The sequence below is a fragment of the Argopecten irradians genome, chromosome 3 (assembly GCF_041381155.1).
Source record: "Argopecten irradians isolate NY chromosome 3, Ai_NY, whole genome shotgun sequence".
Lineage (NCBI taxonomy): Eukaryota > Metazoa > Mollusca > Bivalvia > Pectinida > Pectinidae > Argopecten > Argopecten irradians.
This window is the reverse complement of record NC_091136.1, coordinates 38693043-38708901: the sequence shown is the minus strand read 5'-3', so window position 1 is coordinate 38708901 and position 15859 is coordinate 38693043. Positions and strand designations below refer to the sequence as shown.

At 33.5% G+C, this 15859-nt stretch overlaps 2 protein-coding genes across 6 annotated transcripts in view; one reads left to right on the top strand and one right to left on the bottom strand.

Moving 5' to 3' along the window:
* LOC138318511 (uncharacterized) overlaps positions 1-10420 on the top strand; it is a 50532-nt gene extending 40112 nt beyond the window's left edge. For all 4 annotated transcript variants that reach the window (XM_069260948.1, XM_069260946.1, XM_069260944.1 and 1 more), the window contains exon 12: positions 9524-10420. In XM_069260948.1, the coding sequence (XP_069117049.1) occupies positions 9524-9532 (9 nt within the window). In that variant the 3' untranslated portion in view covers positions 9533-10420. The remainder of the gene's footprint in view (positions 1-9523) is intronic.
* Positions 4798-14290, bottom strand: LOC138318508 (uncharacterized). Of its 2 annotated transcripts, XM_069260935.1 has the most exons (10): positions 13886-14290; positions 11868-12032; positions 11597-11733; positions 11094-11285; positions 9920-10312; positions 9477-9632; positions 8552-8969; positions 7983-8132; positions 7509-7615; positions 4798-7213 (listed from the first exon to the last, which is right to left on the bottom strand). In XM_069260935.1, exons 3-10 carry the CDS (start codon positions 11634-11636, stop codon positions 6813-6815), a joined length of 1857 nt encoding a protein of 618 aa, XP_069117036.1. In that variant the 5' UTR covers positions 11637-11733; positions 11868-12032; positions 13886-14290; the 3' UTR covers positions 4798-6812. The 2 variants fall into 2 exon arrangements, with proteins under 2 accessions (XP_069117036.1, XP_069117035.1); XM_069260934.1 differs by lacking the exon at positions 11597-11733.
* Positions 14291-15859: the final 1569 nt, after the last annotated feature.

Below are 15859 nucleotides of genomic sequence, written 5' to 3'. Positions count from 1 at the left end.
CTATCACAGCTTACGTCAAAATTAGGAACCCATTTAACCAATAGGAAATGGGGTGTTCTGAAAATTCAGTGGAGCTAATAGTCATATACTACTTATAGAATTTGTTTACGTTTATACACTTGACCTAAATTTGTACTACATACACTCAAATGATAAGGGTTCAATCACTTAATGCATTCAGTGATTTTATCATCCGTAATACCAAATACAATGAGTCTCACATTAACGTATGTAATACTTTGCAGAAAGAATCAAGTGCAATTAAAATCCAGTTCAGGACTTGGGCACTTACACGTTATTTCCTACATTATTCAATGATTGCGCTCTTCAATACCAGTCTTAATGGTAATCAAGATACGCTTGACCTAAGATCAACATATTTGAGAATTATTTTTGTATGGAGATTTTTAACAAGAACTTTGAAAAACAAACTCATTTACCTGTAAATACTGTAATAAACTGTTTCACCATATAGAAATAATTGAGGTGGTATCTATTCAATCTTCTGTCTCATGAAGGAGATTGATTAAAAGGTAGATGTAAATGAATAAAAGGAAGTCTCACACTTTTTAGATCACCCATGGCCTGAAGGGATGGGGCATCAGACCATCATATGTCAACGTTTTCTTTAAATCAATACTAGTCATAAAGTTCTGCATCAATTGTCATTAAATTTGACCAGAAACATCCCTGGGGAAGGGGAACAGAGTTTATTTAAGTCTTGGCTCCCATTAGGCAGGATGAACGGGACCAAATAGGGGGAAATACAGTTAAAAATACAGTCAAACCTTTCTAAAAGACCATCCAAAAAATACAGTCAAATCTTTCTAAAAGACCATACAAAAAATATGGTCAAACGTTTCTAAAAGACCATCCATGGGACAGAGGAAGTATGGTTTATATAGTCAGGTGGTCTTTATACACAAGTTGAATTGTGTTGAAATTTGTTATTTAGGATTTTAGAAAAGTCTTATTAAGCAAGTGGTTTTTATACAGCGGTGGTTGCTAAGGCAGGTTTAAGTTGCTACTTGTCATAAAGTTCTGCATAAATTGTAGCCATATATGGCCAGACACAGACACTTCCTTGGAGATAGGGGACCAGCATTTGTACAAATTTTGGCTCTGACCCCTTTGAGGCAATAGAAGCGGGGTCCAATAGTTTGAAATTAGAGATACCGTATTCGAACCAAAAATCGCTCATGTCCCGATAAGCACCCCTCTCCATTTTGAGACCTCATTTTAAGAACAAAACTATCACAACTGTATAAGTTTGCAATAATTTTTTCTTATTAAGCAACTTTCTACTTTTTCAATTTTTTAAATGCCCTGGGCACTTATTGGGTCGGTAATTTTTGAAAGTCCTTGAGGATCAAATTGCTTGGATTAATAAGCCAGGTGAGCAATACAGGCCCTCTGGACCTCTTGTTTGTTTTAATGTGTCAACTATTTCTGAATTCATTCTGGTATTGATAATAAAATTATTTCTACATAAAAGAGTACAATATATATATATATATGTGCCTTTGAAATATGAACCTGAATGACTGTGACAATAAAAACACAAAATATTAAAGTTATTAACAAGGAATATATATACATACCTTAGGTTTACCCATGTTATTCTGGGTATTTCCAGCTTGTTTGTTAGTAGCTATTGTTACAGAAGTAAACAAGGGTTAACCAATATTCTTTTGTCATACAGTCAATTAACAAACACAGATATATATCTCCTACTTGTACATTGCTTTTAAAGTAATTTACGTCCTCATAGTATTGTAATGACTTAATATGTCACCAGAGGTCACTACATTAATTTTGAAGGTTTGAATTACATATAAATGTATGTAAACTGAAGCATTATATGGACTCAAATCGGGCATTTCAAGTAATTATTGTAATACAGTATAATAGAAATGGCTAATTCTGTACTTTTTGTTTCTTTATGTATACACCATCTTAAATCTGCTTTATCACATGACCACAGATGGGCTGTTATTAAATGAAACTAGACTGATTACATGAATCTCAAACTTTCAAAGGTAGTGGGTACAAATTTATGAGTTTTCAAATAACATCCTAAAGGTCCAGTTGATGTATTGCTAAGGGCACTGAACCATCTTGGATTTAGATAATTAAAGTTTGTTACTGCTATTTCTCAGAAAGTACGGAAGGGATGCTTCTCAAATTTCATATTTAGGTTCCCCTAGGGCCCTAATAGTGCGTATTGCATTTTTGGACTGATCGGTCAACAAGATGGCCCCCTGGCAGCCATCTTGGACTTTGATAGTTAGAGTTTGTTACCGCTATTTCTCAAAAAGTAATGAAGGGATCTGTCTCAAATTTCACATGTAGGTTCCCCTAGGGCACTAGTTGTGCATATTGCATTTTGTAACTGATCGGTCAACAAGATGGTCGACCGGCGGCCATCTTGTAATTTGATAGTTATCACAATTTCTCAGAAATTACTGAAGGGATCTCTCTCAAATTCCATACCTAGGTTCCCCTTGGACCCTTGCTGTGCATAGTGCCTTTTGGGACTGATCGGTCAACAAAATGGCCAACTAGCTGCCATCTTGGATTTCATCATTGAAGTGTGTTACTGCTGTTTCTCAGAGTGTACTGAAGCGATCTATCTCAATTTTTATATGTAGAATGTTTGAAAAAATTTGAAAAACAAGGAAAAGATCACTCTTTCCATTGTCAGACATAGATCATTCTTTCGTGGGCGCCTCTGGGATCTCTTGATTGTACCATGATTCTGAACCATTAGATTCTGATAATGACATTCAAAATCACATTACATGACTGTATCAATAGATAGCCATGTAATCCAGACTCAGACAACATTTAAGTTAATGTATTGAATGATTATAAATTCAGTATGACAGCTAGAGGTATGACAGAAAATCAAACCAAGCCTTTTTGCGTGTGTAGGAAGGATTGTTTTGTTGAGTTTTAACATGCTATTAACAATCAGGGTCCTTAGGCTTGTGTAGGAAGGATTGTTTTGTTGAGTTTTAACATGCTATAAACAATCAGGGTCCTTAGGCTTGTGTAGGAAGGATTGTTTTGTTGAGTTTTAACATGCTATAAACAATCAGGGTCCTTAGGCTTGTGTAGGAAGGATTGTTTTGTTGAGTTTTAACATGCTATTAACAATCAGGGTCCTTAGGCTTGTGTAGGAAGGATTGTTTTGTTGAGTTTTAACATGCTATAAACAATCAGGGTCCTTAGGCTTGTGTAGGAAGTATTGTTTTGTTGAGTTTTAACATGCTATAAACAATCAGGGTCCTTAGGCTTGTGGAGGAAGGATTGTTTTGTTGAGTTTTAACATGCTATTAACAATCAGGGTCCTTAGACTTGTGTAGGAAGGATTGTTTTGTTGAGTTTTAACATGCCATAAACAACCAGGGTCCTTAGGCTTGTGTAGGAAGGATTGTTTTGTTGAGTTTTAACATGCTATAAACAATCAGGGTCCTTAGGCTTGTGAAGGAAGGATTGTTTTGTTGAGTTTTAACATGCTATTAACAATCAGGGTCCTTAGGCTTGTGTAGGAAGGATTGTTTTGTTGAGTTTTAACATCCTATAAACAATCAGGGTCCTTAGGCTTGTGGAGGAAGGATTGTTTTGTTGAGTTTTAACATCCTATAAACAATCAGGGTCCTTAGGCTTGTGGAGGAAGGATTGTTTTGTTGAGTTTTAACATCCTATAAACAATCAGGGTCCTTAGGCTTGTGGAGGAAGGATTGTTTTGTTGAGTTTTAACATCCTATAAACAATCAGGGTCCTTAGGCTTGTGGAGGAAGGATTGTTTTGTTGAGTTTTAACATCCTATAAACAATCAGGGTCCTTATGCTTGTGGAGGAAGGATTGTTTTGTTGAGTTTTAACATGCTATAAACAATCAGGGTCCCTAGGCTTGTGTAGGAAGGATTGTTTTGTTCAGTTTTAACATGCTATTAACAATCAGGGTCCTTAGGCTTGTGGAGGAAGGATTGTTTTGTTGAGTTTTAACATGCTATTAACAATCAGGGTCCTTAGGCTTGTGTAGGAAGGATTGTTTTGTTGAGTTTTAACATGCTATAAACAATCAGGGTCCTTAGGCTTGTGTAGGAAGGATTGTTTTGTTGAGTTTTAACATGCTATTAACAATCAGGGTCCTTAGGCTTGTGGAGGAAGGATTGTTTTGTTGAGTTTTAACATGCTATAAACAATCAGGGTCCCTAGGCTTGTGTAGGAAGGATTGTTTTGTTGAGTTTTAACATGCTATAAACAATCAGGGTCCTTAGGCTTGTGTAGGAAGGATTGTTTTGTTCAGTTTTAACATGCTATTAACAATCAGGGTCCTTAGGCTTGTGGAGGAAGGATTGTTTTGTTGAGTTTTAACATGCTATAAACAATCAGGGTCCCTAGGCTTGTGTAGGAAGGATTGTTTTGTTGAGTTTTAACATGCTATAAACAATCAGGGTCCTTAGGCTTGTGTAGGAAGGATTGTTTTGTTCAGTTTTAACATGCTATTAACAATCAGGGTCCTTAGGCTTGTGTAGGAAGGATTGTTTTGTTGAGTTTTAACATGCTATTAACAATCAGGGTCCCTAGGCTTGTGTAGGAAGGATTGTTTTGTTGAGTTTTAACATGCTATAAACAATCAGGGTCCCTAGGCTTGTGTAGGAAGGATTGTTTTGTTCAGTTTTAACATGCTATTAACAATCAGGGTCCTTAGGCTTGTGGAGGAAGGATTAAAAGGAACAACTGAGCTCCCTTGTTTTTGTCATCAAAGAATAACAAAAGACAGAGACATGCTGATATAAGTTTTATTACTCAAACATGAAACATGTTAATATTTAAAAGATATCTATACATTTACACTCTTCATGTGTGTTTGTGTATTTTTAGCATAAATAAATCTTTTTAGATAAAATACATTAACGTTGAACTTCATATATCAAATTTAATGATCTCAAAATCTCTGTTAATTCACAGTTGGTGAGTCCAAGCCAATCATTAAACACTTCTCTCAATTCCTCACTTTGACAGTTTGAAATGTCACCATGGTTTCAACAACTTTTAAATAACAAGGTTTGGGGATAAAGATCAATGTTTTGTCTGAGAGCCAATAATACAGATAGAATTTAGAATAAAGCTGTGTACTAAACACTAAAAGCAATAAATATTATATCATTAGTATTTCATTAACAAGCATACATAGAATAGAAAATAGAAATTCAATAATTTAACCTTATACATGTATTACATATTTGTCTTATCAAGTGTGGATTGAAATACTACATAATGTGTTTCAAAATTCTAGGAATTCCAGAAATATAATTGTAAAGTATAAATATATAGTGATACGTATAATTAATTGAGCATATCTTTATAAAAGGTTTTACTGAGTAATTCTTTCATCAAGTATTGAGGTTTGCATTGTGAAATTTTAATGACTTTTGCATTTTTTCTCTGAAAAAAGAAATCAACCCAGTTTAACCAAAGGGAAAATTACTTTCTAAATTAAAACCAATCAGAAAGTGTGTTCTAATCACAATTATAATTGAAACATGCATTTTATGCTAAACATTAAAATTTTACATGTTTTACTGTTTTCACATATTTTTTTTTAACTTTGAAAGTTGAAAATAACAACAACAAAATGTATTATTTAAAAAATATATATATAAAAAAAAACTTGATTCATGTTTAACATGATAAGAACTAAAAACACAGAAATGAATTAAAAAGTGGATTTTTGTTTCCAAACAAATAATAAATAAATAATGATAATTTTTCTATTGTATAAATATGGTTATACGATCAAAAATGATTAAATATCAATACAGGTATTAAATCAGTAAAAGTTTGGGTGGATAGACTTATCTACTCTTGTGAGCCTGTGTTGATTGTGATGTCATTTGTTGGTAAAGGTTACTGTTTGATTTACGACAGATAAAACAGCTGGATTTTCATATAAACCTCAATGACATCGTACTGAGAGCGTGTTTGCAGGGGCAGACGACTGTGCTAATTATCAAAAGACTCGTCAAGTCATGGTTTCTAAAATCATAAATGCATTTTGTTTGATTATGAAAATATTGTTTGATGATGAATTTATGAAAACATTCAAACATGCTAAAACCCACGACTTCTGAGTCAAATGTATTTGTAGAGGAGTTTTTCGAAAATATACAAATTGCAAACCAATTAACCTTTCAATAGTGGCCATTGACAAATGTGAACTTTTAAACTCTTTTCCCCATGCTAGAACATTTACAAAACAAGTCAATATTTAACTCACTCATTGACTTGGATATAAACACGTAAACTGATGAAAGACAAAAGTAAAACCAAAAGAGAAATGTCATACCACTATGCCGAAAGAACGAAGTGATCCTCCAAAACAGTATTGTCAATATCAGTGGTAGTTTCTTAATAATACTGTTAGTGTTATTGCTTAGAACAGCATTGGCACATGGAACAGAAACTCACTAAAATTTGCCCTATTGTAATAACATTAATGTTTGAGCTAATGTTTAAAGCTGCCATCATTTCAAAGCTGATTCAATATTTTGTTGCGGTCGAGATTCTATTTCTTGTTTTAAGAATTAGTATTGTTATTGTTAATCAGGAAAAATGCATTGAAAAACATTATTTTTTAATTAAAGGTATAATATTTGATTGATAAAACATGTAATTCAGTTCAGTTGATTATTATTATTCAAAAAAAAAGAAATTGGAAAATCATTGATAAAAAACGTTTTTCAATTAATTAACTATTATCTCTAATTAATCTACTATAAAAATCAAAGGTCCAAATATTTAATTATCATAAAATTTTGAATGTTGTTGTTTCTCAATTTTCTTCTTGATAAAATCAAAAATTTCGTCAACCACCTCAGCTGTAACTAGACTAGTTGGAGTATTACACCTTTCCCCCCAATATCTCGTCAGAGTCTTTTTAATTTTGTTGGTGAAAGGTAGAATGTAATCTTCGTCACTTAAATTTACTCTTCTGTCTCGTATAGACTTGTCTGTAATCACCAAGATTTTGCGTCGAGATTCCTTTCTAGGCTTTTTATCACAGACACACGTATGATGAAACAGTTTCTTAACTTTGAATGGCGTTTGGTTTTCGTTGAACAGTCTTGTTTTTCTGCCTTTGAGTTCTAGTCTTGTATCCCCTCCTATACTGTTTTTCTTACCCACTCTGGCAACGTAAACTGAAAGCAAAACAGGAAAAAACACTCAATGACTTTATAATTTTTCTGACAGGTTAATAATTTCATGTTATGACCTCAGCACTAGTATGATGTATGAAATATTGAATAGTATCGACATCATTGTAGACAATCGTAAACATTTAAAAGCTTTCCTAGGACTTCTATTTGATTCTTAGGGCGTCTCGCGATTTCCTATCGCCCGTGTTTCATATAAAGATATGAAAACAGTTTTGAAGGTGTATGCTTAAATAATTGTTCTTGATCAGGAGAAAATGAGATTTTCAACTATACTCACCATTAGTTTTGCATATATCGATTTTTTCAGTCCTGATTTTATGTCTAATTTTCTTCTCATCCTGTTCACATAGCCATTCACATATAGGGTGTTCCGGTTTTCGGCATCTGAAAGAAAGTGATATTGTTGATAATTTTGTATCTACATTCAGATGTTACCCATATTAAATCCCACTCTCTAGAATAAGATAACAACTTTCTGGTATAGTTACATATTGACGCTGAAGGCATAATGTCGTTTTGAGATTAAACTTACTGCATTTGTAATGTACGGACAACTTGACACCCAGAAGATTTCACAGTTATCTTTAGAGAATAAATATAACTATTCTATGAAAATGGTGTTTTAATCTTTATACGTATTTAAACCTCTGTTATGAGTTGCATCATAATTTTTTTTATGCGTTGTTGGATGCGACATTACTGTAAACAGGCCATGATGGTTTATGAGGGAAAAAGATAGTCGTTGACTTACTTTTTAGAACCACAGCACGCCCCTTCACGTGGATCGTAGGTATTTTTCCCACAACATTTCTTTCCTGGTATTTTACGATGAACTTTGCCACCACAGCATATTTTCACAGAAGGATCATATATTCTTCTCCCGCAGAATTTTTCTGGGCAGCTTGAAATGTGAATAAAATTACATTTTACAAGAGTTTGTTGTTACTATGCATTTCGTTAAAATATCGATTATTTGCCAAAGTGAAGAATTTAGATGATTGATATTTGAAATGTCAAGTGCTACTTTTCATACTTCCATCTCATAGTGGGAACACATTAAAGAAAAAAACAAGCGTGCTTGTCGGAAAATTAAATGCCTATCACTAATTCTGCAACTTGTGGGGTTGATGCTAGCAGATCAGAAATTTTCAACAATAATAAACACTTAATATCTCCCTTTGCAGCATCATTCATACATTGCCTTAAAAGTATTGATATGTAGATTATCTCCCTTTTCGCACCTTCGTTGCGCAACTCTATGTTTGAAGTACATGTATACTTAGATAACAACTTTGTGTTGTAAACCATACTGCTACCTACCTTGTAGAATTGTAGACTTTCCAGTGACAACAGCTCTGCGTTGCAAGATTGAAGACTTTGTGTCCACAACAACTTTGCCTGTTGAGTGTTGCATTAGAGTATAACCTGTTGAAACAGCATACATCAGTGTTCTTGTCGTAGTACAATTTCCCACATCTTGGCTTGTTGAGTATCTGGGTTACAGTTGGCGTATGTCCCCGATGACATTCTTCTGTCTGGTCAGAGTAAGGAATGGCGTGTGTATTTCCCTTTGCGTAACTAGTACAACATCTGTTGTGAGAGCTGCTTGTCTTTGGCTTTTGAAAGTTACTGTAGTTAAACGAAGTTCCAGCTTTGCAGCAGACGTTGTCATGGTTCAGTGCTTCTGATCCACAACACTCTTCGGTTATACTGGCTGCACTACAATGGTTGTTATTGTCTGAAAGTGATAAACGCAAAATTATTTTGAATGGAAAGCTGTGTGTCATCTTCGATATTTTTTATGTCTATTAATGACCCGGATGTAATTTCATCTGAATGTTGTTTTGCCATATAAGTTGTTATATTGCTTTGATGCACTTAACAGAACCCGATGTTATCTTGAGACAGAGTTTGTTTAGTAAGCGACCAAATGAGTGAAAAAAATATCAAATGCCCCTCTCCTTTTGAGACTCGTCATTTGTGCCATTGACGAGAAAAGAAGAAAAACAATTAACAAAAAGATTATAACTGACAGATGATTGCTAGATAATGTAAGCGTTAATGGAACTTCGATAAACGACAAGTTTCATTACTTTTGGTAGCCTCAACGCCACACATAGTACGTAAAGACCGTTATAGTTATTTTCGCCGCTTTAAATAGTATACAATTTATATAGTTCTATTCTATGCTATCATCAAGTTGACAAACTTGTATAAAAATAACCTCTGTCCATTTAAAACTTGCCTCTACAGATTTTATACTGTAATATGTTGTATGCTTGTCCATTGCAGCAATTTTGAGTGTTCGTGTCTATGACGATGTCCCCACAGCATTGATCAGAGTCTTGCGAGATCACCTTTGGGACACCATTACAGCAGCGTTGGGTTCTGGGATTGTATCCTGAAACAAACAAAAAAAGAAATTCTGAACTATACCTTTGACGAAAATCAGAAGACGGGATGAACAAACTAATGTTGATGTTTACTTTTAGTAAACTCAGTTTTGCACATAGTCAACGCGAAGCGAACAACTTCATAGAAAAATAAACTACCTAATGTCCAGAGATAATTATTTTGACGTTAAGATTAATTGTCCATCCCCTTGAGGATGAGGATGTAAGATTCTTAAGCTACCAAACTCTAGACCCTAAGCCTAAGGGTTTGTGTATTAAGTTAAACACTACTTACCATTTGTTTCGGATCCGCAGCACTCCATATTTGCTGGCATTATGTGGATGTTATTACAACAACGTTGTGTATTGAGGTTAATTAGTTCATTTCCACAACAGGAAAAGTCAGAAATCTGCCCTTCGACACGGTGTCGGTGACCGTTACAGCAGAGCTCTTCACGGTTATCGATCTTGCTATTTCCGCAGGGTCTGGTAAACTTCGACCTAGAGGTCATTCGTCCAGTCGCTCCATCCCAAGCACATTCCTCTGTGTCAGTGGATATGTATTCTTCTTGGCAGCATATCTTTCTGGAATCCTTAGGATAAAGTCTGACTTGGTAGGAATCGTCTGTACAGCAGACTGAGGTATTTTTACTATATATCCGATTCCCACAGCAACGGGCATTTTCTCCTAAAGACATGTTGGAAAAAACAAATATTGATTGTACTTTTGTCGTATTTCCGATTGATATACGTGTTTTTCACTTGAAATAAAAAAAACGTATTTTTTAAAAAGTAAGTGCATTTTCTCTCTTTGAAACAACAGTATTTTGGAAATGACTTCGATAAATAATAATATAAGGTTAAGACGGATGCATAGACACTTAGTATCTAAGTTATGTTTAAGTATACCTAAGAAGTGATATATTAGTATACAAAAGATCACAAGTTTAATCAGGGTCTAAAACTTGAACTTCTGACTTCACTCTGATTCCTGTCATAACACCTTTCTCAATTCTAGAGCATTAAATTCAGAAGAAACGCAGTTTAAATAGATTGAGTAGAAATATTATGTATAACCTTTGAATAACAATTTAGATTTAATTTCCTCTACACACTGTTTTACAACTTCTGTTTAAACTACAACGATTAGTTAAGTTGATTCTGTAAACAGCACATAACTTATCATTTCTTTTTTTAAAAGCCATTGGAAGGTCGACAACTTAGGATGAAGTCATGAAGGATGACGAGTTTTTCTTGATTCTTGATACTTTAAAAATAAAACTGATCACAAATCTGCAGTGTGCTACTGTCGAACTATCACAGATGTGTGCCAAGCATTGTTATACAAAATGATTATCGATCTCCTCATGTTAATTTGTTTAAGATTTTTCATGGATGTCAAATTCATATGTATCTAGATCTAGCTAAAATATTTTAACTTACAAGAAAAGAAATGCGAGATTACTTACCAACCAAATAGGTATATAGACGGGCAGTCGCATGGTTTCCGTGGGGCTGAGGGACGCAACAAAGATTTCCCATGGACGGGACATATGGTTTGGAAGCACAGCAGCTTTGCTCTTGTCCTAGGTGGTCCACCTTTGGAAATGTACCTCCATAGCAGCATATGTGCTCATTCGGGTCGTAAACTTGTTGTCTTGCTATTAAGAAAACGAAATGTCAGTTTAGTCTTATTATTGTTTTCATGTAAAATATTATTTATTTTTACAGATGCATTTTGTAGATTTTTTTACGAATAAAAACTATATAGAATAAAAACTCCTTTAGAAATCTTTATATTTTGTACAGGGTCACCACATTACGACATTTCTGTCCGAGGTTTGATATATCGTATCAAACAGACGAAGATAAGAATGTAAGATTTTTTTTTATTCCATAGAAAAAGATAATAAACCTAATATTATATATACAGTCTATCATGTTTTCTAGGAAGTTAAAATGTCGTATTTACCTCCTAAATGCGCTGGTACCCAGTCGTATGTTGGATACATTACTAGTGTTAATCTTCTGTATATCTTACTATCTGACTATATCCAGGCTTATAGGCTTATACTCCAGGTGCATTTAGGCAGTGAAAGGACATTTTATCTTCAAAGAAAATATTTATTTTTCATATTAATATATTATGTATTTAGTTGACTAACTTTTTCTTTTAATTAGTTAAAACATTAATATATACGATGTAATTTTGTTATCAGGATCTATTGATCTAATTGACATACTTATATTAATGCTATCGACACAACAGCATTGTTTCTTTCCATTAACCTCCCGGGGTAAAATTTGACCGTTACAACAGAAGGATGCGTCATCAACTCTGACCACGGTCCCATTGGTCAGCTCGCATCTCATCAGCTGGTGTTCAGGGTGACAAGTCATCGAAGATGCTAAAATATGGAGAAGAAAAGAATAATAGTAATAAGAATAACTACTATAAGTAATATAAATCAACAGCGCGATATTCCTGAATCGGAGTGTTCCAGTGATCATAATAGTACACATTATCATAACTACCGGTAACATACCACAGCCTGCACAATACACACTTGGCACGTACATCACATATCGAGACTTATGAGGTCGTCCAAATTGAAATAAAAATATTAAACCAAAGCCAAGTATTGGAATATGGGGGTTCAAGATACCAAAACGACGTGGGTAAAGTCCGATTAACCATTGATAAGTCTCACCTTCCGGTGATTGTGACGTCAAAAAACAAGTCAAAATATGACGTCACTATCACCGGAATGTGGGATTACTATTAATTGACGAAAATTTTTACTGTTTTCCATGTTGTTTTAGTATCTCGGAATCAAAGTAAAATGATGACATTTACTTTCATAACTGAACTTTTGATATGTTTTATGCACACGATGTGAAAATCTAAGTAAAATTCCTCTTCTTTATCTAAGAAATATCGCTAGAAATGTAAACCCAGAACATTAAAACGATACACCCTCTTAAACCAGGTTTGCTATTTTTTCATATTCTTTCATTGCCAATCTTGTTTACTAGTTATGTTTATGTTAAATCCATGTTGTTACATAAGAAGCGTTCTGTACTTGTATTTACATAATCGAGGTCCGTGTCACAAATATTACTAAGGTGCTAAGTAGTAAAAAAGAGGATGGTCTATAGCTTCTGATGAAATTGCCTGTTTGTATGTGTATATAGATGAAAATATAATGACGCATGCATATCTACGCAGCGAAACACATCGTGGTCGTTTCATGGATTTCAATATACTCACTAGTTATAGCAAAGTTAATTTACAAATAAATTTTTTGCTTAAATTTTTCGTTCTATAATTGTAGACTCGAAATTAAACTGATAGTTTGGCGATTATTACAGTGACAATAACAAAATGTTTTCAGTATACATATGTGTTTATTGATCGTAAACAAAAAATACTGTATAACAGATTATTTGTTATGTGCATCAATATATGTCTTTGCTAGCTAGGAAAATGACATTACCAACTTAGCTCTGCTTATGGAGACGTTTACCAACAGTTACTAATATACATTATGTAGTATGTGTGTGTCAAAGCATATGAACGATCGGCTGAATGAAATGTTGATGGTATTAAAGAAACTTTAGTATTCCAGCCCTTTTGAACCAAGGGTCATAACACTTATATTGTGAAACTACACTGCAATCCCTGGATCGTTACACTTTAAAAGACGTGAAATAGCTTTATAATCCACCTTCTTATGGATGCATATTTCAAACCATGACCGATAACGGGGCACTTTTCAACCCGGTATTAGTATATAATATAATTGTATATGTTTCCACACGAAATCATTTTAACTTGCATTGTCAATTTAAAGGTTTTTTGAACGACAGGAGTATGTTGGATTGATGAGGGTGTGCAAAAAATAATGAAGAGCTATCATTATGATGTGATATATTAATTATCAAAACGACAATTAGTTATTTCGTCGAAGAGAAAGTGTTTTGCCATTTCGTCAATTGGACATAACTTGAACGAAAACTTGTAATAATTATATTAACATTATGCCTCCTAATGTTTACCATTAATGTATACAACTGATACATACGATTTTAAATCATGTGAAAGCCAAATATTCTATCACAAGGCAATAGATACTTGCATGTTTAATAGATCTATATAGTTACTGTACATGTACATCCATATGTAGGTATCTCCGATTAAGTAATACTTATATATATTATCAAATAAAATGATAAAAATGATAAATGTTTATACAAATACCTGAGGAATGGACCGTAAGTAAAACCAGTAAAACTGCAGCGACGCACATATCGATTTGTCTTGCACATATACAGTATATTATAATGGCTTTTCCCATCGAGAGAGCGTTATATTAACCTTGGTATGGATTCCCCTGTTTCTAAAAATAGACCAACTAGTCACAGAATTCCCCAGCTATATTAATCGGGCAAGGTACATGTCCATATATTGTTCCACGCAATTTAACATACCATGGAATAAGTGAACCAAATTGATTTTTAAATTATTGGACAACCCTGACATATTTAAAGATAGCAATGAAATTCACTTCCAGAGAAATGCCGAGCGGTTTATTTTAAAGTTATGAACATGTAGAGATTCTCGTCGGTTTAAAAGCTATAGATAACCTCTTGTTTTCTTCAGATGTTAACTTGCCACTCTAAATGGTTCTGAACATCAGTGATGCTTTATATAGGCAAACCTGATAATTCCATAAGGTCTAATTTTATAACAATTACATATTTTTACAAAAATAACAATTCTGGAGAAAGTGGATTTTTTTAATCGAACACTCCCAAGTAAAGCGGACCTAGAAAGCTAGGTCTTGTAAACACTAATATATATGTGTGGTATTTAGGGGTCATTTGTATGACCTAGGGATTACCAATGACGTGAGTTGCTGCCTGTGTATCAACACATGTTTGTTAAGCTGTTATTGGCTACCATTACTGCAGGGTCACCTGTCACCCCATTCGCTGTATTGTTATCAATATAGACTTTGAAGTAACTAAATCTTCCTCTTACAAAAGAGGAAGTTTTGTGACGTAACTAAGTCAGCCCATGGTATATAATTTAGGAAGTTGTTAGTCACATTGATTGTCAAATTATCTTAAAATTATTTCGGAAGAAGGCGACAATAATCACTTGTATTATTTTTTTTCCAACAAAATGAGAATAATCTATTTCGTCAAGGTATTCTTTCTTTTTTATTCGTTTCAAACAAAAAATACTTACACATAACTAAATCACCAATCAAAATGTTAAAAGGCAAGTCAAGTTAAACGACAAAAAGTAAACGAGACATATATTAAAAAAGTGTTCATACAAATAGGTTTTGACAGGTGACCAAACGACAAAGTTGCTTTAATTCAGTTTAAACCAGTATTAGCAACATATATATCTTTAAACACTTGAATGTTTTATACCACACATAAACACATTAATTGAATTTAAGATTTCTGTAATACTATTGCTGAATCTAGAAGAAACTTTGACTTTTCCATGCTCTTATATTAGGATATTCTGAACGATTAAGTTAAATGTGATATTCCTAGACAATTTTTTTCGACATGTTCCGAAATAGACTTCAAAAACTTCTCAAACCCTAGGATGTAGACTGTAAATGATTATGTGTTTTTAATATTTATGCTATTTATGTTTATATATACATGTATTTGAAAATTTATTAAAAATGTTTTAGTATTTTATTTTATTTACCTGTTATAATTATGAATTGTTTCACCTTGGTATTACATTGATCTATATTTGATCTACTGATTCTTCATTTAAGCAGATATTCTGTTATTTCCAAACTATTGTATTACAGCTATGTAAAAATACCATCTAAGGAGCGGCCTTAGTTTCGTTTTAACTGATCATGACGGTAACCACGTTATTATCTATCGATGCATCTTCGTGGGCAACGCCCCAACACATGTTCAATAGACCGAAACAGATCAAACAATACCAAAATGAGACTTTGTCGTCTTTTATATCGCATTATGTATATAGATGTTTTCGTCTGTATTCCCAACTTAATCTGAAAGCTAGCTATTCTGAATGTTGTCGATATGACGATTGTACGGTTGATAGTGTAAACAATTTATAACTAATATTTCATAGTGTTTTTATAAGTGCTATATTCCATGTTATGTCCATTGAGTTACATTTCTGTATTAGATATATATATTTAACCGCAATGGAGTACGTTAACAA

Bases quoted from the DNA above. Each gene is read 5' to 3' on its own strand.
- LOC138318508 (XM_069260934.1), bottom strand. From the start codon at position 13,982: ATGGGAAAAGCCATTATAATATACTGTATATGTGCAAGACAAATCGAT. The intron at 12,033-13,885 runs GTATTTGTATAA...TCCATATTTTAG, and splicing joins ACTTACGGTCCATTCCTCAG to CATCTTCGATGACTTGTCAC. The intron at 9,633-9,919 runs GTAAGTAGTGTT...TGTTTGTTTCAG, and splicing joins CTGCGGATCCGAAACAAATG to GATACAATCCCAGAACCCAA.